This window comes from Telmatherina bonti (genome assembly GCF_933228915.1).
Source record: "Telmatherina bonti genome assembly, chromosome: 2".
Taxonomy (NCBI): Eukaryota; Metazoa; Chordata; class Actinopteri; order Atheriniformes; family Telmatherinidae; genus Telmatherina; species Telmatherina bonti.
The window spans coordinates 14,379,379-14,406,071 of record NC_136620.1 but is presented as its reverse complement, the minus strand read 5'-3'; the positions used below and the strand labels follow the sequence as shown (position 1 = coordinate 14,406,071).

The following is a 26,693-nucleotide window of genomic DNA, read 5'->3' as shown; positions in this document are numbered from 1 at the left end:
GATCTAAACAATTTGCTGATAAAATGATAAAATCGTGCTTAGCTCTACCATATTATTAATACAGGAGTCGTTTTGTGACTGCTGAGGTTTCCTTCTGAGAGTTGGGGAGAGAAAAGCACTGGAATGGTGGCTTATATTCATGTGAATGCTTTCTGAATGAGCTTTGGTGATCACTCTGCCTACAAGTGTGTGTGTACCCATGTAAGTGTGAGCATCAATGAGTTGGGGTGGCCTTGGTCAGTGTATGACTCCTGGTTTGTCCACACAGAGTTTGTGCTGCATTTAAGGTCATCAGTTAATCTCAGAGAGATGGACATGAAGTTTTCATGTGAAGCATCACCTTTACAGATTTACACCGAGTTTCTTAATCAACCTCATTGGCTGAAAACAGATTTATGGAGCTCTTCAAACCCACATCGGTCCAGTTAATTTAAGAATATGAAACTTTTTTTTTTGTGATAACAAGTTTATTTTTATCTTTGAAAAGTAAAAACCAACCTGTAAGATTTTCAATATATATCATTATTTAAAAAAGGAAAATAAATAGTATTTATCAAATTATTTTTCCTTTATCTATTTTTAAATTATTCTTGTTTTATTTTCTTTCATTTATAAAAAAGGCCATACATATTTATCAACTAAAATTGTAACAATAAGAAGTTCAATAACATTGAAAACAACGAGACATTAAAAAATATATTACAAATGAATGTCCTTAAATCAAAACTAACTCATTACTTTTCAATGTAAGGACATATTATTTGTCCTACAAAAACATATCGAACTAAATGACAACTTAATAAGTTTGCTTCCCAGCTTGTGCACGGTGGAGGTTGAGCTGCAAGACGACAGGAGGTCATCACACATTGTGTGAGAACGTCAGCAAAGCTCTTCAGATTCACTCCATTCCATTCAACCTATAATGGGAGCAGGCTTTCTATGCACAACAGCACTTGTTAGCACAACTTATAAACCCTGTTGTTCCTTAAATCTCTCAATTCATTACAACGGCCCCCTCCCCACAACCCCTATTTAACAAGCACCTGATAATCCCGGAGGAACAGAAAGCAGAGTCGATGGGAGGTGTGTGTGTGTGTGCTCGCTCATTTAAAAGCAAGAAAAAATTGGCTTTCATGCTGAAGTAGCTGAGGATCTTGCTTCACTCTGTGAGAGCCCCCCCCCCCAAAACTACCCCCTCTCCGCAGTAAAAAATTCAGACATGAGGACTGTGATTAGCACGAGGTGCTCTGTGGAGGCATAGATGGAGGGATGGCCTCGGGCACCAAGCCCTCACAGTTAACACCAGCTGTCCGACAATCCGACTCGCTCATCTTTCTTAAATGATCAATTTACAACCCAGAAAAAAATAAACTCATTTGTTTGCAGCTCTTGATCATTTCAAACTGACAAGTTTCCGTAAGAAAAATCAGGAGATGAACTTTAAAAATGTCCAGACTGCAGATCAACATGCCTGCAGAAAACACTTCACATAATAACCTGCCAGCAATGCTATCATACCTACTTCTGATGAGAAAATTGGGGAAAAAAAAAAAAAAAAAAAAAAAAAACAGCTAAAAGAAACTATTTCTGAGAAAAGCTGTTATAGTCTGTGTTATGAGATACGCTGCATTTTGTTTAACAAATTTTATTCATGCCTCAAATAATCAACCAATAGCGTATTAACTGATTACAATATTGGTAATAATGTTATTACATTATTCACAAATGATTACATTTAAATTGGCCAAAATCGTTGCTATTTTCCATTTGACATTATTAGTTGCTACAACATCCCAGAACCACCAAATATGTCTACTTATAAGTGAAACTTTAAACTACACATATAACAGAATCAATCAACCATGTTTTATTTAAAGGGCTTTACAAGCTTATGCTCATGTTTCATGTTAAAGTGACTCAAAGACTCCATCTGAGGAGATGATTTGCACACTTCTTATGAAATAACCATTTAATTTAACAGTACTGATTATTTAAATGCATCTATTATTATTATTATTCTCATTTCTAAATGGGAGTTTTTTTTCACTTCTAATCAAGCAGCTTTTTTCAATTCATTGTATGAGTAAACAGAGTCACTTCCAGCTCTAACCTAAGACGTTATATCCTTTGCAGATGTTTACATGCATAATCACAACAGCACATTTATTTTATTTTGTAAAATGTTTCGCTCTCAAGAATATTGCTGGGTTCTTCAAGTGTCTTTAAAAAAAATCAGAATTGACAAAGTATTTATGAATACAAAGCAGGCCAGAAAATCCTTTTAAAAAAAAAAAAAAAAAAAAAAACTTCTAAGGTCACTTTTTCCAATCAGCAGGGCTACGCGTGACTAGGCTGTTTCAGCAGAACTGCTTGCACTTCCAGCACCTTTTCTATGAAAACTTTAGAAAGAATAAATAAACACAAAAGCACAGAAAAATGTCTTTAAAATGGTGCGACTGCCGTGACTAAAATCAATTGGCTGGATTGGAAGATGAAATACTTTTTCTTTGATCATCACAAAGAGCTCATCAAGAGCTTTCAAATGATATATAAAACTCAATTTTCCCCCACAAATGACACTCAGCCTCCACTTCCTCCGAAACAAAACTACAGCAGAAAATAAATTGCACAAAGAGGAGTGAGCTGGCGGGAAGCCAGATGCAAAGCAGACTGAGCTCAGAGAAACACAACGCAGTGTGAGCTTTGCTTTGCAAGCTCTCAGAGCAGAGTGGGGAGCGACAGCTTGTGGGGGTTCAGACACATTGTTGCTGCTAAATGAAGCGATCAAATTGGAAGCGAGGCTGCTGTCAGTGCATCTCCAGGGCTGGAGGAAAGAGGGAGGGAGGAAAGAGGAGGGGGGTTCTATAAACTTAAATTCATGTGTTTACACTTGATTTAGTTCAGGTGTAAATGATAAGCACCACATCTGCCTGTGGGATCCACCGAACCCTCCGGCTGTTTGATGGGAGTCGTCGTGAGTCGGTGTGGCAGGGTACTGGGTGTGGATGCCACTTCACCTAACAGGTGTGGAAAGGAGATGAGGCTGAGTGGCAGGTGATGTCATATGTCACTTTCCTCTTCCCCATCACCTCTCTGGAGACAGCGGGTAGTAGGATAAAGGGTTGGGGGGTGGTTAAACCTTCTGTCAAATCCTGTGCTGGTGTTGCGTGGATAGCTGGGAGAGGAGCAGATCGGAGCTGACAGGTGAGAGGGAAGCGAGCGCCCTCCTCCTGGCTCTGATAATGCTCCTTTAACCCCGATCCACATTCAAACATGACCGTCTTGTCAAACCTTCAGACAAGTTACACCGCCTGCAACCTGCATGTTTAGTTCTTCCTTCAAGATGGACTGAACACATTTATGGTTGTCATTAAATTTCATGTCAGACAGCGATGACTGCAAATTGTTTGTGTTTGGGTTTTTTGTAAATGTAAAAACACATTAGTCTGACCTGTTTAACATCCAGATGTTCCATTTTTCAGGGCAGGCTCAGTTGTCAAATTATGAGGCTAAAATGATGCAAAATGCAAAAATCAATAGATATAGCTCCATAAAGGCGAAACCAAAACAATGGAACAGAGTTTCTGACTGACTGGACTTTGTGTTTTCTCATCTTCATATCATTTTCTAAAATCCTGCTTTTGGGAGAAAACCAAAATCTATGCATTAAAAATGTCTTCATGTATTTATTCCAGGCATATAGTGCCATTATTTTTGTTCTTTTTTTTGAAAACACAGAACTTTCTGCTCGCTTGTTGATCTTCAGCTGCTCCTGATTGGAATAAATTTAAGCCATCTGATTGGTGGAATGATTGACAGGAAGTGGCTTCATCATCATTTCTGGGTCAGAATAGAGGTCTCCTAGCAACACAGTAGTTAAAGCCTTCAGTTTTTATGAGGACAATTTGATAAATAACTGTTATCTTAGATCACTCCTTGTGGGTTTACCATGTAGTGTCATAAAAACAAAAAAAAACCAAAAAAAAAAACCAGCACATGTAGCAGCTGGGTTGGAAACCACCTGGACGTGATATAAATATCTGGAAACATTTCTTAAATCACCAGAAGGGTAAGCTGTCAATCACAAGAGTTACACACTACCTTTCCTGAGAAACTGTGGATGTTATAAGCGGTAGTGCTCTTGTCAAGTTTTAAGAATAAAAGAACTATTCTTGAAGATGTGGGTGCATCTTAACTTTTTCACACTGGAAATCTCTGGTCTGAACGATGTTCAACAGAATGAAATGTCTCAGCTTCCAAATGAGATGCAGGAGGTGAGGAAGGGACATTCACCAAGAAAACGTGAGCTTCAGCTTGAATCTTTGAAAGACTGAAAATCACACATGAATGTGTACCTGCATGGTTTTACCTCTATCTTCATCAAAAAGTACAAACACAGAATAAAATGCAGTTTCGTACTGATATTATGAGCTGGTAAAACAGAATTAAAACACATTTGCTATAAAAATGTACTGAAAGAGAAAAGGAATTAATAAGTTCTTAAAATCCTTCATATAAAACATCAATATTTCCTTTCTAACAAAATCTGGACAAGCTGACCTTTCGGAGTCTGGTACGTAGAGAAACATGTACATCGGCTCTAGCGTGAATCTCAGTGTTTTCAGTACAAAAACAGCGTTGTACACATTAAATACATCACCTTGATACATTTATCTGGTGTTTGTTGATCATTTTGTGTCTTCCGTCAGGCAGCCCTCCAGGGAAAACTCAAGTTCTGCAGTTAATTATTATTATTTTTCCCACTTGTGAGTCTGCCAACCATCCAAAAACCTCTTTTTTCCCATCCACACCCACTCAGGCAGACCAAGGAGTCCTGAATGGACAATTATATAAATTAGAGCTCCAACTGACAAAAAGCCAGTTATCCCTCCCGCCCACCCTGGACCAATTACTATCTGCCGATTAACTAAAGGAGCTAATTATTACTCTCTCTAATTGGCTAAATGAGTCGACAAAGAAAAAATGCACAGATATGAGTAATTACCAAACAGGGCGTTAAACAGGGGGTGTTAGTAAAAATAAAGTGGTGATTTTAACCACTGGAGTGACACTGATGCTGAATGAAATATACTCTTCCTCACATAGCTGTACCAACAAAGCCTTGAGATTATAACAATGAGCTGTGAAGGGCCAGAGCGGTATCTAGTAACAAGAATGTTAACAATTCCCACACTCTGTTTGCTAAAACAGAAAAACTTACACATCATCCTAAACAGTTCAGCCCAGACCTCCTCTCCACTGAGAAATGCAATGAATTTGCTCACTTTTTTAGTGGAAAAATGAAAACAATTTGACAAAATATTAATGTCACATATTCAAACAAGAAAACTAGTCTGTGTCCAAAACTTAGAAATAACTCTGATTGTGTCAGAATTTAATATGATTGATTTAAAAATTCAATAAGAAACAGTTTGGCATCTGAAATCAACAACATGCTCTTTGGACATGATACCATCCGGCTTCTTAAAAGTTGTTCTTACCTCTATAGAAAGCGATCTCCTGCTTATTGTCAACAGCTCACTGGCATCAGGTATTTTTCTCAAGTCTCTAAATATAGCTGCTGTTAAGCCCCTCATAAAGAAAAGGACTCTGGATGCATCTGTAATGAACAACTACAGACATGTCTCTAACTTCTCTTTTATATCCAAGATAATTGAGAAAGTTATGTTCAATCAGCTTCATGACTTCTTGAATGAAAGTGGAAATCTTGATAAATTCCAGTCAGGCTTTTGACCTCATCACAGCACTAAAACGGCTCTGGTCAAAGTCTTACATGATATTAGGTTGAACATTGATTCTGGTCAAGTGTCAGTTCTGGTTCTGCTGGATCTCAGTGCTGCATTTGATACTGTAGACCACAGAATTCTGTTGGACAGGCTGGAAAACTGGGTTGGACTTTCTGGAGTGGTCCCTAACTGAATCAGATCCTATTTAGAGGGCCGGAGTTATTTTGTTGCAATTGACAGCTATGAATCTGAGCCAGTGGCCGTGACTTGTGGAGTACCTCAGGGGTCAGTCCTTGGACCTCTTCTGTTCTACTTGTATATGCTCCCTGTGGGTCAAATAATACAGAACCTTAGCAACAATTATCACAGTTATGCAGATGACACACAGCTTCATGTGTCTTTGTCACCAGATAACCACAGCCCAATAGACTTAATGTGCCAGTATTTGGAGCAAGTAAACACCTAGATGAGAGAGAATTTTCTTCAATTAAATGAAGACAAAACTGAGATTATTCTGTTTGGTAGCAAAGAGAAGAGAGTCAGCGTTGGTGAACACCTGGAGACTCCAGCTCTCAAAACCACCAATCAAGTCTGTAACCTTGGAGTGTTGATAGACTCAGATCTGACTTTCAGCAGCCACATCAAAGCTGTCACTAAGACAGCTTTTTATCAACTGAAAAATATCAACAGGATTAACAATTTAGTCTCCCAGAGAGATCAGGAGAAACTCATCCATGCATTTATCTCCAGCAGACTGGATTACTGTAACGGTCTTTTAACAGGACTTCTTAAAAAGAGCATTAAACATCTGCAGCTCATCCAGAATGCTGCTGCTAAAGCTTCAACTAGAACTAAGAGATCTGAACACATCACACCAGTTTTAAAATCTTTACACTGGTTTCCAGTCAATCACAGGATAGATTTTAAAACCCTGCTGATTGTTTACAAATCCCAGAATGGTTTAGGACCAGAATACATCTGGGATATGTTCAGAGAATATAATCCAAGCAGAGCTCTTCGATCCAAAGACTCGGGTCAACTAGTCCAGGCCAGAGTCCAGACTAAACATGGAGAAGCAGCATTTAGTTCCCACTGTCGCCATGCGACATGATGTTTCTCCCTGGAAATGAAAAAATGGGCAAAGAGTTGTAGCTGAAAGGGGGGCTGTGAGCATTGGGGTGGATAACTGACACGATCAAACTTCTACCTGCCTGTAGCTAAGAGCTAACAGAGATAACCCGAAGCTAACAGGAGCTACAAGCTACCGAAGGCAAGTGGGCTAAAGCTAAATCACACTGTTAACAAGTTAAAAACTGTGGTTGTGCTATGCCCTCCCTTCTTCCAGTGGGATATCAGGTACCTGTCAATCAAAAGGACACAAAAGGTTATAAACTGAATTAGAAAAAGGAAAAAAAAAAAAATCGCTCCCTGCACAATTGTCATGAAGACAAACCTGACCTATTAAACATAAAATATTTTTTTCTTTACCAGGCTGTAAACATGTTTATTTTTGCTGTGAAGTTGGCCTTTTAAACTTGGGAGTCTATGGGGATTTGCTCTGTTTTGGAACCCCTAGTGGATGAGAGGTGAACTGCAGCTTTTGGCACTTCCACATAGACTTCACTTTTAACTGCCAGAGGTTTCTGCTTGATTTCCACCCGGAAATGTTAATGAAGTCACTTCATATCAAGGTTTCAACGGTCAGATAGCTTAAATGTCCAATCAGGAGCAACCAAAGATCAATGAGTGAGTAGATCATTTATGTCTGTACTTGTATGGTGGTGCAGGCGTTGAATGATCTCAGCTTCCTCCAGAAGTAGAGTCTGCTCTGTCCTCAGTGATGTCTAGCTAAATTCCCAGTTATCTGTAGCCCTCTACCTCTTCTCTTAGGATGTAAACAGTACTTTGTTGACTCATGTTCCTCCCTAAGTCAAGGATCATATTTTTGTTTTGCTTGTGTTCAGGATGAGGGGATTTTGATGCTTATTGGCAGTGGTGATGAGTACCAGACTGTAATCTAATTTCCCAAATAGAGGACAGAAAGAGGGGCCCGTATGCATGGTTTGTATTTGCATTTAAATTTTAAAAAAGCAGGTGACAAACTACTGGAAAGCTTAAAATGTTGCAGACAGGGAGACAGGGCCGACAGTGAGTCGGGTTATTGTGTTTGCAACCTTGTAACCAACTGAGATTATATTCAACCTCTACATTCACAACTTATGATTTAACCAATGATTTGATCTAGCTTGTTGAAACTACTACCCTTCATGTCCTCTCAGCACATTCATGGTGACTGACTCCAGGGTCATCATCATTCTCAGGAAGAGATGGGTGTTTTGCTGTTTAAAGGCTACAAATGCATTTAATAAAGGTTTGTTTTATGAGGTATACTCAGCAACACTTTAAATGCTTTAACATCTTGTTTAAAAAACCTCTATGACAAGTGTTTGACCTTACTAAGCAGTACACTGACAATGTGGCACTTCATAGTAATTACCAGACACATCCATTTTTTTTTGCCTGTTGTAAGTTCTTGCTTGTCCCTTTGAAAAACATGTTTCACCCTTTCAGCTGAGTCATCCTCCAACAACTCTTGTTTTATATTCCTGACTTTCAGTCCTTCTTAATGACTATTTAATCCTTTTCTCTTGTTCAAAATGTTTTTGATATCTACATCAAGGAATGGAATAAAACAACATTAGACACTGCATTAGACCCACCATGCACTTTATCAGGTTTACTTTTTCAGTTGTGTGTCAACACAAATATCTAAATTAGCCAAGTGCATATCCGCATAGACTACTGCAACTTTCTTTATGATAGCTTTCATCAGTTAACTTTGCACAAACTGCAGCTTGCCCAAAACGCTGCGGATCGGTAGCTTACACGAACAAGGCGATATGATCATATCACCCTTGTGCTTGCCTCCCTGCACTGGTTTCCAGTTAGCTAGTTAGTTTTAAGACCGGTACAAGATATTATTTATCATTTATGAAGCCTTAAATGGTTTGGCTCCCTCGTATTTGCCAACGTTGTTAAACCAGCATGCTCCAGCCAGGATTCTGAGGTGCTCCTAACAGCTCTTGCTGAAAGTCCCATTTGCCTGACTTAAATCCAGGGGTGACAGAGCTGTCTCTGTTGCTGCTCCTAAGATATGGAATAGCCTTCTCCATTACATCAGAGCTCCCCAGTCTGCCTCTGGTTTAAGTTTAGATTTAATTTATTTTTTACTGAGCAGTATTTAATTTTAAATTGTGGACTGTTTGTTGTTTGTTGCTTTATTGTCCAGCACTTTGGGCAGCTGTTGTTGCTAAAATTGTGCTATATAATTAAACCTAAGCTTGAACTTGAATATGGCAACAGCTCAGTGCATTTAGCCGTCTAGACATGGCCAAGATGACTTTCTGAAGTTTAAACTGAGCTTCATAATGAGTGAATGGGTGATTTAAGTGACTTGGAACGTGGCATGTTGATGATGTCTGGTGGGCTACTCTGGGGAGAAGGCCGGACTAGTTGGAGATGACAGAACAGCAAAAGGAACTTAAAAATTTTAATACTAATCATAAAATAAAAAGAACATGAGATAAAAGGATCATTTTTGCAGATTTACCAGAGAACAGTGGAATTTCAGACTTCAGCACAGAAATCTACCGACTGTTAAGTAGTTCATCTCTATTGCAAACCAGAATACTCAATTGTCTCAAACTCCAGTCCTCAGGGGCTGCAATGCTGCAGGTTTTTGTTGGTTCCCTGGTCTAACCCAACTGACTGGGTCATTGTGAAGAAGCTGACAAGGAGATGTTTCTTCCATTTGATTCGATTTGCTCAAGATTGACCAGTGTAAACAACAGAAACCTGCATGATTGCGGTCCTCGAGGACTGAAGTTTGAGACCCTCAACTTAAATCAAGGATCTACAGACCCGAGCTGGTGGTGTAAACAAACACTGGGGTCCAACCAAGGTAAGCAAAATAGCATTTCTAACCACACAAGAAATCCAACCTTCACAAGGTTTGCAAATTGCAACTATTAACACAAATTCAGCCAATACTCCTGTCTGTCCAATCACCACAACGTTAATAAAATGAGCTTTTTTGCATGTTTCTGATTGAAAATGCAGACAGCTCCAAGAGAATTATGACCCGGGAAATTATCGAAAGTTAGACAACACTACATCACACAGAAAAGCAGGATGTATGACTTGCTGCCTTAAAAGCATGGACATAACTATGGCATCATGCGTCATGTCATTCAAACCTAGAGATAAGAAAATCAGGTTACAGAAGGCAAAACAGATGCAGTGGATGGTTAGATAAAAGTGAGACTAAGTGATGAATCTGCATTTGGCATCATGTTCTGATGCCAGAACAATTATTTGGTGAAGATTTGAGGAAGCATCAACATTTCTGCCTGAAGAAAACAAGTAAATTTTCACACATTGACCACACTGGGTTGGATGTCAGGCGCTGGACCAGAGAGGATGGTAATCGTCATCTCCACACTTATTGTGCAGATGCAAACTAAAACCGCAGACACTTGCAAAACCAGACTGGTCAGCTAGTAAATAACACTTTTTATCTAAAAAAAATGCTGAATTAGTATCTTTTAAGGGTTTTACCTCCAGGCATTTTGCTGAAGAATCAGCTTTTCATTTCTGCAGTGGTGGGCCATGACTAATTGCTCCAGTGTTTCTGTCCCTCTCACTTGTTATTGTTGACTTACCTGTTTCCGTGGATGTGGGAGGCGCAGAAAGCGTAGCTGTAATGAAGCAGAGTGGGGTCAACAAGATTATTCTTCTCAGAATAGTCCATCAGGTCTTTCAGGTAGCTCAGGTGGCGGTGGCAACCTCGAACACCATAACGAGCGCAGTACTCGTCCAGGACGAACACCTGACCTGGACTGAACCACCCCTGAAGTAAAGAACACATGAACAGCAGATGTGAGGCACAGGATGAAGCAGATCCGGTTGTCCACAGTATTCTTAAGTAGACATTTTTGTTGTGTAATTTTGAAAACATCACTTTGTTTCTTCTCGGATTGATGCCCTCCTTGCCCATTGCGAGTTTTGGCTGACCATGCTCTCTACAAAGGTCTGTTGTGGTGCAACTTTCTTTATATTTCGTCATGATGAATGAACTGCATTGCAGTTTCAGATTTTATTACATTTTTTTTTTATTGATTCAACCCTCTTAAGGTTTGTTCCTGACCTCTTTGGAGAGCTTATTGACCTTTATGGGGCCTCTTGATAAGAAGGGTTTCAGACTAAAGCCTGTTTTAATGCCAAAATAATTGGACATCTTTAATGCACACAAGCGGACCTTATTTAAGAAATTATGTCATTTCAGACTGGCGACCTGTACAGGGTGTACCCCACCTCTCACCCAATGATTGCTTGGAAAGGCTCCAGCTTCCCTCAAACCTAATTGGACGAAACAATTAAGAAAATGGATGGATGGATGGATGGATGGAATATCAGAAACTATCTTGTGGCACTAGACTTTATTTAGGTACTTCATATCAGGTGATAGTTGACCATCCTACTGGCGTATCACAGTTTGTGCCACTGCAGCACTGAGTATCAAACACAGTGGTCAGCAACACCAGTGCGCTGTAGGCTCCTCTAGTCCTTACTCTTGAACCTCTACACCAGTGACTTTAGCTACCCCTCAGAGGTCTGAGGTCCTCACAGAAAGACCTTCCCCCTTCACAAGTTTTCTGATGACTCTGCAGTATTTGGATGTATCACAGAGGATGATGATGAGGACTACAGAACTGTGGCGGGCAACTTTGTCAGTCTGATGCAACTTTGGCTCATTAAACTCATTTGACTTTATATAAAATTCTCCAAAAATCAACAGTAGAAAAATTTACCACAATTAAACAGAGTCAAAGTGTAAAGTCTAACCGTACCACTACTAAAGAAAAAACAAGCTTAAAGATAAAATAAAAAAGGTGTTGAACATCCTGAGATGTTCATTAGTCCGTTTATCTTGATGATAATCACTAAACTAAGCATGAAACATCCAATGCTAATTAAGATTACGATGGAAGGAACATTAACAAATTAGCACCTCACCAAGCGGACGTGACACACACACACACACACACATACACACACACACACACACACAGCTTAACAACCGTTGCTCTCCGCCTGGCGACTCGTGACCCAGAGAGAGGACACGCAGCAGAGAAACTGTTTAATCTTTAAACAGATGGGTTGCGGAGTGGATTGTCTCCCACTCCAGAGTCAAAAGTCACTTTTTTTCATCCACAAAGTTTAGTTTTACACCCCGCAGAGATTTCTAGACGCCAGATGTCATTTTATTCACGATTTTAATACACTTTCAAAACATTTGAAAGTCTATGAACACATTTTTAATATATTTGGTGTGATCCATTTATAGGTAATTTAAATTATTTTAATGCATATAATTTTCCACTGAAGCCTCATCTTTAAGAACGATGCATGCAGAAGATCTCTGCATACAGTAAGAAGCAGCGATCCATACAAGTAGCATATCCAAGTACAGGAAGATACATGGCTGAAGGAGTCTAGTAAGCACTGGCATCCAAACCAAACAGTCCAGACTACATGAGAATGTAAGAAAAACAAGAACAGCAGTGCCCATTTTAGAGCTTTCTGCATCCTCCTTTGACTCTGCCTTTGAATTGAATCATGAAGGTCCAGCTAGTTTCCATGAAAATGAAGGTTTTATAGGGAAGTACCCGCTCTTCCTGTCTGTCTTGAGCTCTTTCTGAATCCTCATGGTGTTACTCGGTTGAATTTGGGGTATATCCATGGATTCTCCAAACTCTGAGGATTTATGTCTGTAATCAACCTCGACTGATGGCTTCCTGAGATATTTACCTGCAAGGAAACTTCCTAGGCTCACTTTTATATTACCTCCTACTACAGTACAGTTCCTTATCAGACATTACTTTACTTATTTTTAGATAGATTTCACTGTTATTTTCTGGTTTTCACTGAAAGTACTAACCTTTTTTCTTTGAAGGAGATACCCATTTACATCTGCTGCTAAATGTACCCTGATGCAGTAGCATCTATCTTGGTATTGACCAAGATTGTACATATTACCCATGTAATTGTGAAGATATACTTCATTTACTTTGGGTTTGCCTTTTCAGACAGGAGGCAGAAAAAATAGGCATCACGATGAAGAGCTTAACCCTTTGAGGTCCTGGTCTTCCATTCGGCAAATCTGCGGTGACTTTGATCAATTTCTTTAAAAAAATGGTGGAAATGAACCTGTTATATGATCACTGTTTAAAGTTACAACCATTTCACTGTTGTGCTTTTATTAACTTATATCTCAACTATCTGCTAAAAAACATTTATTATGATTTTCCTTGTCCAAAAGAAACGGATAAATACAAAGAAGAGTGAACTTTTAAAAGGTTTAGTTTGCAAAGATCTCGGCCATTCAAAAACTTTTTCAGTTTAAGTTTATAACTCAGTCTTTTTTTTTTTTTTTTTTTGCAAAAGCAATTTGGATTTAAAATATGTTTGAAATCAGTAAATTAAAATAAGTCTGAATTTTTTTTTTATTTACATTATTATTATTACTACTTTCATTGTTATTATTATAGAGTCAGAATTACTATCTGGTATTAGATTATATCTTATTGTGGCATCACTGCAGTCTGAAAAATTAAGTTGAATAAAAATCTTGGTGTAAATTATCATGTGACAGTGGTGCTGGATATAAAACATCATTACTTGATTTTATCCTATTCAACACTTGTCAAATTTTTTTCAAATGTTATTCTAATATTTTTACTGACATTCTCAAAAGCATTTTTTGTGCAGGAATAGAGACTTAAACCTTTGACCACCATTTTGTGATTAGAACATCAGAGCGGCCATTCAAGGCAAATTTAATTAAATTTCTGCAACACTGTTTCAGGGATTCCAGTCAGAAGAACATGAAGTTTAATCGTTTTTATTTAAACATATTGAAAGGGGGAGATGTTTGATTACCAGCATGCAAATAAGTGGACAAAAATGTAACTATTGGTTAATAGTTAAATTTATGGTGAAAATTGTGATGTTTTTTTAAAGGATGTGATTAAAACCCAGATGGTTGGCCATTGTGCTCTTTAGATTCAGTTTTACAATGTAATAAAAACCACTTTAAGACTTGAAGTCAGATATTATTCCCAGTATTTACAGTCTTACTGACACATTGCCTCCTGACTGGGTTGACTGGACCTGGCAGATTCTTCATCTGCGGGCCTTTTTTTTTTTTTTTTTGCCCTCCCTCCTTCCCATCCCAGTCTCCACTTTCATTGTCATCTTCTTCAGTTTCTTTCTCCATTTTTCGCTACATCTGTGGGCTTGAGCTATTAATATCCCCTGACAGAGAAAAAGAGAGAGGGTCTTGTGGATCGGCGTGAAGGGACAAGATGTTCCTCCATGACAAACAGATGGCGCACTCCAGTCTTGGCACCAGCAGCTCAATTAGCTGCTAACAAGCAGACTGACTTGCTTGATCTCCATCAGCCGTGGCTTTAATTCTGTGTGTCAGAGAGTCGCCGTCCGCAGTCCCGCTGAAGGAAAAGTCAAATCGTTATGGCAGCTCTTAAGGCGCAGCGCATCGCCTCTCCTCTCCTCACCTGACGGCACGCAGAGAGACAAGAATAAAACACAAAGGAGTATTTCTTGTTTTTGGTTCATGAAGCCACATTTTGCCAAATATTCTTATTACAGAAAACTGGCAAAGTTTTTGAAGGATATATATATATTTTTTTTTTTAATTTCCCAGACATAGTATAACTAAAAGGGACAGGCGAGGTCAGTTTCCAGTCTACCTGATGAACATGAATACCCTGCACATAATTTCCTCAGACTGACCAAAACTCCTGACATGGCTGATCCTGACCCTGAAACAGGAGCTCAAACAGCAAAATTATTCCTGTTTGAGCTGTTTTTGTCTCAAATCCACTTTAGATGTAAGTGTGTTAATGCCACCTGTCATTGCATCTATGCTGTTGCCATGGTGACTGTATCTTATAGATAATTTACCAATGACACATTAACAAAAGACCCCATGTTATCACAAACTGATTGTGTTATGCTGTTTTTAATTAGTTGTAATAAATGTTCAGACACCTAAAGAAATATTAATGAGAATAAATCTTTCAAAACAAATACATGGAAATAATGACTAAAGTTCATAAAATATACATACATACATACATAAATCAATAAAAAAAAGATCAATAATGCCAATTTAAGAAAATAAATTTCTAAATAAATAAAAAAATGAAGTATCTAAATATACAATAAAAAAAAAAACCAAAAATAATCGTGCTAACAATTTAAAGCAAATAAATAAATAAAATAAATACTTAAATGCCAAGAAATAAAATATAAATAAACAGATCTAAATAGTTATAACAACTAATTCATTCATTCATTTATGAATAATGCTAATAATAATTATAATATAATAAATGAAGAAGAAAAATAATAATCATAAAAGGAAATTATAGTAATAATAATAATAATAATAATAATAATAATAATAATTAAGGATAATGATGATATTAATAAAAGCTTTTTTTCCAAAGTTAATTAAAATTCCTTGTCATGAATTTTACATGTGTTAGTTTGTATTTTATTCTTAACATTGGAAGTGGGAGAGGACTATTTCCCCTCGCTGGATGTGAGCTCTGCTTTCAGAGCAGATTCATAATGCTGTGTTCTACATTTAGCAGGATTATCTGGCAACTAGCAGATCATTACCATCCGTAGCAGAATACCTGTCAGATGATTAACGTTGGAAGTGGAGCAGAAAAGATGTCATTATTATAAATGTGTGTGGAACACATTGGTAAATTCATTTAAATCTTTCAGCAGTCAGCCATCTTTCCCCGTGAATGGTTCTGGAGATTTTTCTAATTAGCACAAATGTCACTAAATCACTGGCAGGCTCCAGATTTAAAGGAGTGGGAGTTTGAACCGTGTGCACGCATCATCCTGGGTAATTATATCAGTCTTTTATGTTACACACCCCACAGGACGTTATCCTGGCATAGGGACGCCGAGGATGACGGGTGTGAAAGGAAGGGGGGGACACCTGTGTTCTCATCTGATAAAATACAGGTGAGGACTGAAGACGAATACGTCTCCAGGTCTTCAGCTTGAAGGCTGATAGGAAAGTGAAGTGGGTCAGAGTCATGAGAATCAAAGGTAAATATTGGTCTTCAGACATTGTCCACTTCAGCGCTCATTCTAAATGACCCCATGACCCATTTCCCTCTGCTTCAGCAGGCAGAGGTTTAAGATGGGTGAGGGGTGGGGGTCCTGGGATGGTACAAGCTGCTGATGGTCAAAGCCATCAGCTTCAAATGATGATCTCGATTTTGTTATTTAATAGAAATATTTAATATATTTAGAAAGAGAAATGTGTAAAAAAAAAAAAAAAAAAAAAAGTTTTACTGATTGTTGTATTTTCTGTCTGCGTTGAATCACCAAAGCTGTCTCAGTTCTTTAGATGCCTCGAATAAACAGTTCACTTGATCCAAATATTTAGCTGCATGTAAATCCTATAAAGTTTAATTGCCTACAGACTGCAGTGTGTTCCAGCTACACACCAAATCTCTTCCCAATCACTGTTATCGTTGGTTGGTTCAACTGTTTTGTGAATAAAATACGACCCAGGCCATGACATGAATCCAAGCCACTTCTCAGCAGATGTCCCCCACGCCTCAGCACTGGCCTTTTCTCAGAGCATTCGCTGAAAAGGGGCTCAGGTTGGAACACAAAGGCCTTCAGGTCCCACAAAAGGCTGAGAAGAGAAGAGCGGTGTGAATAGACGGGTCTAATTGCACTACTGGAAGGAGTCCTGCGAGGCAGGTAGAGAAACGAAAGAGGCCCAGATGTCAGTCTGGGAAGCTTTTCGTCGTTCTGGTGTTTTTAAACGAGCCGAGAGATACGCAGCAGATTTTAGCCTTCATTTAGCAAACGAAAGCTTATTTACAACTTCAATGTTATGCTGGAGTGAAAGAGGAAGATTTACAGGTGATATTTGACTGTGATGTATTTATAATCTGCCCTGTTTGAGGATCAGTCAGCTCTTAACTCTGAGCTCTACACTTGCATTCATGCAAGCAGATACAATCCATTCAGTGGATAACAAAACAACATAACAAATTCTGAAGGACTCTTTTTGGATTTGATTTGACTCAGGAGCCAGGGATTGATGTGGTCATGGTTCATTACAATCCCGTCCATTCATTTCCAATCACACAAAGAAAACAAAGGCATTAAAATCAAAATTTCTCCTTGAGCTAAATCAGATGTCACTAGTTACTCATCACCTTTGGATATTGGAGACATCTTAGTTGTTAGAACAAAGAAATGTAAATAATTTTATATTTTGTTACTGATGAAAAGTGAATCAATGACAACCATACTGCAAAAAGAGACGTGATTAAATTCAGCTGCTCTAAGTTCATTCATTCAACATGAACACCCAAATCTAATGTTTTCAAACAAAAAATATAAATTATTTAGACTTCAATCAATGGAAATCTGATTAAATTATTCAAGTTGTCCAAAATAAAATATTTGATTTATCCGAAAATAACTAAATATCTTCATTAAATTCAATAACATAAAATATAACATTTAATGAATGGTATTATAGTATCTAAAATAGTAGTATATTAATGCAGTAGCTCATAAAGTAAACATAAATTGTGAACCTCAATTTCATATAAAGGAAATCACAAAAGGTCCTGCTCAATATGCATTTCCCATTATGCATCCATTTATACAGATGTCTTCTTACACCCTAGAGTAGTTCCCTTTAACTGATGAGCAGACGCTGAGAAACAATCTGAATCTTGTGCTGCAGGGTGTCAAAGGATTTTTCTTTTAAATAAAGAAAATTTGTTTTAAATGCATATTGGAAAATGCATTTGACTGGAGTGTAAGTTCCTCTCCAAGGAGAACTTTTACACCACATTGTGCTGCAAACACGAACCTTATCTTCAAACTATATATTTATATTTCGTGGCAGTTTGTCATAATTAATCATAACAATGAGACATTAAAACACACTTCTGATCCTACACAACAGACGAGTGGGCAAGAAGTGCGGGACACTTCCTGATTCATCAGGTTATTCTGTGCTGCCTGTTTAGAGCAACACACGTTTTGTTGTTTAATTTCAAGATGAGAGACACAGAGTACATGTGCATCACATCTGCACAGTTCTGGAGGATACGTGTGTGTGTGTGTTTGAGTGGGTTCATCATGTTTTGCTAAGTTGAACATAACACAAAAGCCCTCTTTTCATCCCCCCATGAACACACTTATTTAGGCTTCTTCCCCCTCCTCCATGTTTCTCATCCTTTCAGGCGGCCCAGCAGTTGTCCATAAGGGTTATGTTCCTATTTAGAAAGTATTGATTAGAACGTTTACCCCCTCAATCAGTGTGAGAGAGCCCCCAGGGCTTAACACACACACACACACACACACACACACACACACACACACACACACACACACACACACACACACACACACACACACACACTCTCAGAGTGAGAGCTTTTCTGTCTCTTTCATGTCTTCAGACTGCCCACAAACAGTTTTAGTTTCCTTTAAGAATTTTTTCTTAATCTCCACTTCCTCAGCTGTTTTTAGGGATTTGTTTTTATGAACACTGTTATTCTAAACTGGATTATAACAGATTTGTTTTAATTGGATTATAATATGTAAAGATTTTGAGCCAAACTTTGTTGTGAATTGATGCTATATAACTATAGCTTTAGTTATACAGCATTTCTAATCATACAGACTAATAACAAATTTCCATCCAATTAAATTACGTTTTTGTGACCTTAAGCAGAAAATAACATTTATTTATTTAAATATCAATGGGAAGAATGAAAAACATAGAATTAATGTAACACTGCTTACAAAATGTACCCACTATATATAATAAAGCTAATGTGATGACTAAATTAGATTTGTGTAAATGTATTAATAAAGTTTATGTTTCACTATTATTTATGTAAAGTTCTTAAACTTTTAGCAATTATTACTATTGTTATTAAAATGTATCTAGTAGTGTTAATAAATTACAAATATTCTAAATGTGCATAATAATAACCTTTAGTAATAGTTATGTATAAATTTTACTAAGAACTTTACACACAATTACCAACAGTTTTACATAAACTTTATTAACATTTTTACAAAAAACCTTATTAAGAGCATCACATTAACTTTATTTATCTTTGATTGAACTACATAGAGTTAATTTTCTGCTTTACGTTATAGAAATGTAATTTAGTTGAATGGAAACTTGTCATCTAACTTAATTATGTGAACTTTAGAAGTTGGAGCTAATTATTTTAATCAGTGTAACTAAAACCCAAATACACAGAGTTTAATGAAATACCTGATGAAGACAGGCAAATATTCAAATTCAATCATATCTGTAAATTTGGGTTTTTGTTTTTTTTTCTGTTCTGTTGTTAAAATGATCTTTTGAACCCTGTGAGGTGGCTCCATCCGCTATGACAATACAACCTGTCACCATTATTGAAGGTCATTGAGCATGGCAGAGGTAATTAGAAGGCTGGGTAGCACCACTACAACTAAAACTGATACAGCCCTGATATCTTCTATTTTTGCTGTTGCTATGCTGCCAATACTCTCTAACTTTGACTTTTGAATGATGGAGATTAGCTGTGGTTTTGCAAGCCTCACCTCCACCCGATCACAGATTTATTTTAACTTAACATTTTTTACAGTGTGCCTCACTCTAAAATACCAGAGTTGTTTGTTACGGTCTTACAACTTCATGAGGTGTTTTAATGGCAGAAAAATGGGAAATAAATTGATTATTAAAGTAATTCAGCTCTACATGTCATGAAATAAGCCATGTTCTAAATTCATCTTAAACGCCAACAGACACTCACAATGGAGAAGAAAAGAACATATGTCATGACATGACTTGGTTTACTTCGCTACAGTTACGTTTTATGGTTCATATGGACACAGTTACGATAAATCGGACTAATTTGATTCATAGAGCACAAAAGATTTTGTTTTAATTGGATCACAATTAGGTGGCAATAACTTTGACTGTCCCTTAAGCTGTGTCAGGAAGGATGTGTTCATATTAACATACCAGGCAGGAGAAGGAGTCATTCATGCGGTGCTGCAGAGTAAGTTTCTGTAAAACAGTAAACAAAGCGGCATGGTCGAAGTGACTTGGAGCTGCAGAGATTAACTCCTCCACTCCCTGACGCTGAGTTGGATCCAGACCTGAACAGGAAACAGACAGGAAAGACAGGAGGTGAAATGATGTGCAAAGCTTTAAAGGAAAAAACTTAGTGGAAAACTACAAAAAAAACAAGATTAGGATAGTCTGAAGCTTTTAAAGGTTGCATGAAGAACTTAAACTTTGGTTCTTCAAGTATAACTAGAAGCAGCTATTAAACTGCGGCATGTTTTAAAAAAAAGTGTTAGTGTCAAATCAATGTTGAATTTAAGTGAATGGAAAAGCCTTAACAACAGCATCTTCATATGAACCCATCAACTAAACCATGACTGTAAAGTGAAATTCAGTTTCACAATCATTCACACCTCTCTGTGAGCTCACATACACAAACACCCAACATGCAGTGTCACTTCTCAGTGCTGTGGTTAATGGTTCCCACCTCATTTGGCTACAGATTCTCTGTGAAGCTGTCAGGACTCTGAGCTGACACTAAACATTCATCAACATAGACGACATGTGAGCAAAACACTAAAAGTTGTTAAGAGGGGAAAAACAGCCTGAAAGATAACTCATCACTGTTTACGTGCAGCAAGCTTTATGTTCACAGCACAGAGAGTGAGCATTTACCCTTCTGACAGCCAAAGAAAAAATAATAATTAGTATTTTTCTTTTTAGCAAGTACCCGCTGAAACAAGCCAATTAAATCTTTTCCCGTCAACAGCATTAGCTTTTTCCCCTAAGGGCTTGGTTCAGGGCTTGGTCCTCTCAGGGGACAAAAACATAAAGTTACACTGTATCCTGCAGGTTGGACCACAGACTCTGATTAACAGTATTATTCATCGCTTATTATTGATTATAATATGATTCTAATGCCAACTGGCGTGCATTATTTACAGATATACACACACACACGTAGTTCGGCAAGTTAGATCACTGCGTGTCAGGGTGTTTCTAGACTCTGCAACGTGCATTAAAACCATGTGACGCACGGCTCCTCATTGTTTAATCTTTACTTACTCTATATTGTCTGACCATAAAAAAAATCCTCTAAATTTCCTCCAACTGAAATAACTATGTATGAGAATCTGTAAAACATTACCTTTACAAGCAGAAGGTGTCTTTTATGACCATTTCCACATGTGAGAAGACATCAGTCTCCAGCTTTTCCTGAAAGTAACCACTAGTTCTACATCATCGGAGGCACGACAGGTAGTTACATGCTGTTCTTCCAGAGTCGTATATGCTTTAAACCAGTGAACTGAAATTTACTCGTGGATTATGATTATAATATTCAGCACCCCTACTGACCGGTCAGAATTAGGACAAGTGATGGTTAGTAACTAAACTCTCCTTATGAACACAAATACAGATAAAAGAAGGAAGTCAACAGAAAGGTAGTGTATTCAAAAGAAGCAAAAGCAAGGCATATTTTATAACTTTGTGAAGTTGGTTTGGTTTTACTCTTGTTTTGTTTTGGTGACACTGTACAGACTGTCCACATGATTTTGGTATTCTACATGCTGCATTTTCACATGTTTATTAGATAGTCTGTACTGTATAAATCCCAGGATAAATGTCGCTAAACAGGAAAAACTTCAGCAATATGACTACTAGGGCTGTGACGATATGCTTTTGTCCCGATTCGATTCTGATTTTTTGGGTGCCGATCCGATTTAAATTGCGATTCTCAAAATTCTTCGATTTTGCTGATTTTTGTGGATTAAAAACAAACAAAAAAATTATAAAACTTTTTTTTTTGCTAGTAATTTTTCTTGATTTCAGTTAGAAAAAACAACACAGTAGCAAGAACATCATTCTGCAGCTATAATACCCAAGAAGACAAGTACAAATATCAATAAAAGCAATAGAAATTACACAACTATTATCGTGTATTAATTTTATGTAATAAAAAAATCAATTTTTTAACAAAAAAAATTGATTTTAAAATTGTGAAACAAAAAATCCTGATTTTCAATTTTTTGATTAGATTTTCCCACCTCTAATGACTACCAATAAAAACTTCCAGTGTTTTTATTCCACTAATAAGTCTTCACAAACATGGATGTGAAACTATCAACGACCATCTTGCGCCCATAGCTACCCACCTCTCTTGGAAAAGCCAAAGTTACTTCTTCTTTAATTTCCTGACCACTTATCTCGTATGGAGGGATTCAAACAAACCTCACATGAAACACAAGTACACAAGTGCTTAGATTTGATGGTCTCTGAAATTAACTTCTCAGCAACCCACAGTGACGAAACTAGAATAGAAGCGTCAAGCACACGGCAAACAACACCTTTCATCCTCATAGAACTTTCACCTGGAGATGACTTTGTGCCGTTAAGAAGCAACAGCACAGAAAGCGTAATCTCTAAACAGCTGCAACTGACAATCTGTCCATCTGTAGTTTAGATTCCCATTCAATACCTGTGACTTACTGAAACTACACACTTTCCTGTATAAATTAAAATTGTCTGTGATTAAGCTAAACTATACCCTGTCTTAGACCCAGCATAGATCCAATGCAGGCAGGACGGAGCCAGCCTCAATTACGTTTAGGCAAACTGACTATTTCAGAAAGGAACATTTTGATATATTGGTACCAAAGTTAACAGTCCTAACCCTTTGACTGGATTTTTTATTTGTTTCTCCAATGAATAAGAACAAGAATAAGAAAAACAATAAGAATCATCATTATCATTTGAGAATCAGAAAAAGGTCTTTACGGTTCTGTTTGCTGTGGCTGGATGAGATGGGCTTCAGAACCAACCCCAGGACCATAAGAAAACTGTAACAGGTCATAAAGATGCTTACTAGCTCACTGCGGTCAGTCAGTTGTGGGCTCCGCAGGTTCCTTAAGATCAGCGATGGTAAATGGTAGACAAACTTGCACTGATATAGGACTTTTCCAGTCATTCTGACAACTCAAAGTACACTCACACCGTGAGAGGCGCATCGAGGGGCAAATGCAGGGCAGGGTAAGGTATCCAAGAATTGATTCCAGGTGAATCGATCCTCCAACCTTCTGGTTTAAAGACGACTGCTCCTCCTCCTGAGCTACAGCCACCCAGATAAAGCTAGATGTTAGATCAACTGACTTCGTTTTGTTCTGCAGGAACTTGTGTCCTGGCTTGTTTTTTTTTTTTTTCTTCTTCTTTAGTAAACCACCTTTATATCACACACCTTTTCTTTTTCTGGAATGTTTCTGAACCATGCTGAAGAGCTTCCTTCACTATCGCAAGGCTTTTTTGTTTATGTTCACTAACTCAATCCGTTGACTGATCGAGGTTAAAGACCACCTGTTCTCAGCTGCATTTCAGGAGCTTTTATTCAAAGTTATTTTGAGTTTATTTTGATTCCAAATCTGCACGTTTCTTTACTTAATGTTATTTGTCCTTGCTTTCTTGTTTTTACTTTTAAATTATCCTTCTTATTTTCTAATGTTTTACTGTCTCTGTAAAGCACTTTGAATCACCCTGTTGTTAAATTGTTATATCGTAATAAACTTGCCTTGCTTTGCCTAAACCGATGATGTCATAGGCACCATTGGCAGAGTGAAACATACACTTAAAAATAACAAGGGCAAATTCCCTCAGCGGATAATCTGGAAGAAAATTCAGAGTTAAACATCTGAAGACTAGATAATCCAAGCTGTCTGTTAAAGGCAGAGATGATTTTGGAAGTTAGTCTGAAACTGTGGAGTCCTGTTTTAAGCTAAACTAACTTGACCTGGAAGGGCACATCCCAGGCTTTCTAACAGTATCTGATTTATTCCCAAAAAGAACTCTAACAACAAAGATATATAATCCACCAAACACAAATTTCCTCAACCATTGTTCCAAATACACAATACTGCAGCCCTCTTATTACAATCAATCAAAAAACTAACCTCCTTTATCACCTCAAAGCAAAGTTCAGTTTTATATTTGTGGATGTATTCAGATAAACAGCAGTTGTTGCAGCAGATAAAAGTGAACAAACATCAGTAATATTTCCCTTTCAGTCCTATAGAAACGATACGATCCAAGTATTTACACAAAAGAACTGAACAGTAAGACCACTTCTTGCAGCCCTGGAGCTGCAGACGATAACAAGACTTTGGGGTCAGCAACAGTGGAATCAACAGAAAAGAGGGAAATAAAAAGAGGAAAAAAAAAAAAAACAAGCAGAAGAGACACAAGGCATCGGAGCCTGAGCAAACCTGGGTTCATTTCCAGTCCTTTCAGGCCCTCTTGTTAATGGCCCTGCTAAATAAAGAGCCTAACACTCTCCACTCTGCCTTCATTGTGGGAGTACATTTTGGAATGGGAAGTTTGCGAGGATGACACATGGCCCCACAAAAGACCACGGCTCGCCGAAGAAAGCCGGCGCTGTATCCACGCCTGTGACGCCTGCGGCCTCACGCCCGAGACGAGCATTAGCGATTGCTTTTTATTAACGCTGCCATTTTGTTTTTTGTTTGGACACAGAGAAGCCCACGAGGACTCTCAGATTCAGTGTAAAGCCCACCCCACCTTCTCCCATCACCCCCCCACCCCCCCCACAAGTTTTCCTTTGTGCTTTTTGTTCCGAGAAAAAAAAAAAGACAGCAAAAGTGAAATCTTCACAATCAACTTCCAATCAACGCTCCGCTCCCTTTCTTCTCGTCTTTTCTTCAAACTCTCCTGCTTGTCTCTGTCAGACTGCCCTTCGGCTCCTGTGGCCTGTTTTCAACCCGTCTAATTCCGATGTAGGTCATTTTACATTCGTTACCTCCAAAGCGTGGGGTGTCCCTAATGTAAGTTTCAGAAAAGACAGCGAGCGAAGGAGGCGACTCTAAAGAAAAGTAGACAAAGAGATATAGATTAAAGCCGATAATAAGAGGAGGAGAAAGGAGGGGAAGTATTGATTTGGGGACAGACGGCAAAGAATTGATGTTGATTCCTGTCAAGTCCAACTTTCAGCTATTATCTGTTGGGTGTGTGTGTTTGAGGGGTGTGGTGGGGGTGGGGGGCAGGCGGATGTGTGCAAATAAGCGTATGTGGCTGAAAACATGGATGTCACTGCTCCTGGCACAGATGGTCCATTTGGTCCAGGCTGACTGCAGCTTCCTCGACCCGTACTTGTGATGTACTTTCTCACAAGTGTGACTCGTTCAATATGGAAAAAAACCACATTAGTTTGTCTTAAAATAAAGCAAACAGACATAAACACCAAGAATAAACAAACTAGGAAATTTTGTGTGGATATTACAAATGTTAACCCATTTTGATTTTGATATTTAATTTTCTTTGTGTGCAAGAATAATTGTCTTTGTGCACAATAAAAAGTAACTGAGCAGTTATTCAGCTTTTCATCACATTATATCTGATTAAACATAGATTTTTTTTTTTTAAATGCATGAAATAAAAAAACAAATAAAACTTTATTAAACGTGTTTTTGACTCATTTTAAGGTGGGCCAACCTTTTTTTAATTTTCATTCTTGGGAATAAAATTGCCCATAAAGATAACAAGGTAATAAATGATAAATATACAAAAATAAATGATTTGTTTTGCATTTTGTAAATGTTTCAAATAACATCTTTATTGTTTTAAAAACAGACTTTTCTCCCCAATTATTATAAACCAGACTTTAAAGGGTTAAAATTCAAAATATAGCAGTAGAATTCTCTCAAAATGGACAAAGCATAAAAAGTATCTAACTACCAGTTCTTCACACAGTTTGTGGAATTTATGAACTCAGATAAAGATAAAAGTTTTACATTTTCTACTTTTTTCAAACCAAATTTCCAAAAGTTGGGAAAGTTTGTAAAATGTAACTCAAAACAAAATATGCAAAAATCATAAACCAATGTGTTTTACATTATGGAACATTTTTGCTGCAATGTTTTGATCTGATTCATAACCAGTTTGTCTCAGATGGCTAAACCTCTGTCTACCCTTTAATACAGCAACGTTACTGACCTGTTGCCAGTTAACCTGATTAGTCAGGAAATTCTCTGCTGGTTGCTTTTGTTGCCAGTTTCTTAGCTAATATTTTTCATACAGTGTTAAAACATCGCAATTTCCCCATCTGATATAATGTTTACGTTGTGTTATGAATAAAATATGGCTTTATTATATTAGCAAATATTGCATTTAATCTTTATTTTACACAGCATCCAAACTTTCTTTTGGAATCAGGTCAGTATTTATTGGGGGTAAAATCTTGAAGTATGACTGCTTCATAATGCAAAGTAAGGAGTCGTGCACTAATAAGCCCACACGTTCCACATTTCTGGCCTCTACTACAGCAAACACATAAAGCTTGGATTAAACCAGGAAAAGGCCTTAAACTGTACTAGTTAAGCCAGCACATGTAAGTCACTTTCCTAAACTGGATGTCCTGGATTAACATAAACCAACCTGGCAATAATCTAAAATCCAGAATGGAGTCAAAAACAACTTTTACTCGTGTGAATGTGAAAATAAAACAATGGCAGAAGACAAAATAAATCAATCAACTAAAAGATGTTATTTGAACAAGTTGTGCCAAAGTATGTAATTAAAACTGCAACTTAAAATAAAACAAACAAATCACTTGCATAGTTACTGTAATAACAATATTACTGAAAATGCAACCAAAACAACTTCAGTAAATCCCCAATATCTGTTGTACATCCTTCATATTTATACTGAGACATTACTTCCATTAAATT

At 37.6% G+C, this 26,693-nt stretch overlaps 1 protein-coding gene across 1 annotated transcript in view; it reads right to left on the bottom strand.

Moving 5' to 3' along the window:
• Window positions 1-26,693, bottom strand: part of cadps2 (Ca++-dependent secretion activator 2) — a gene marked incomplete at both ends in the record, with an annotated part of 215,682 nt that overhangs the window by 83,804 nt on the left and 105,185 nt on the right. The window contains 2 exons of the mRNA XM_079247774.1: window positions 10,469-10,656; window positions 19,921-20,057. Of these exons, the coding sequence (XP_079103900.1) occupies window positions 10,469-10,656; window positions 19,921-20,057 (325 nt within the window). The remainder of the gene's footprint in view (window positions 1-10,468; window positions 10,657-19,920; window positions 20,058-26,693) is intronic.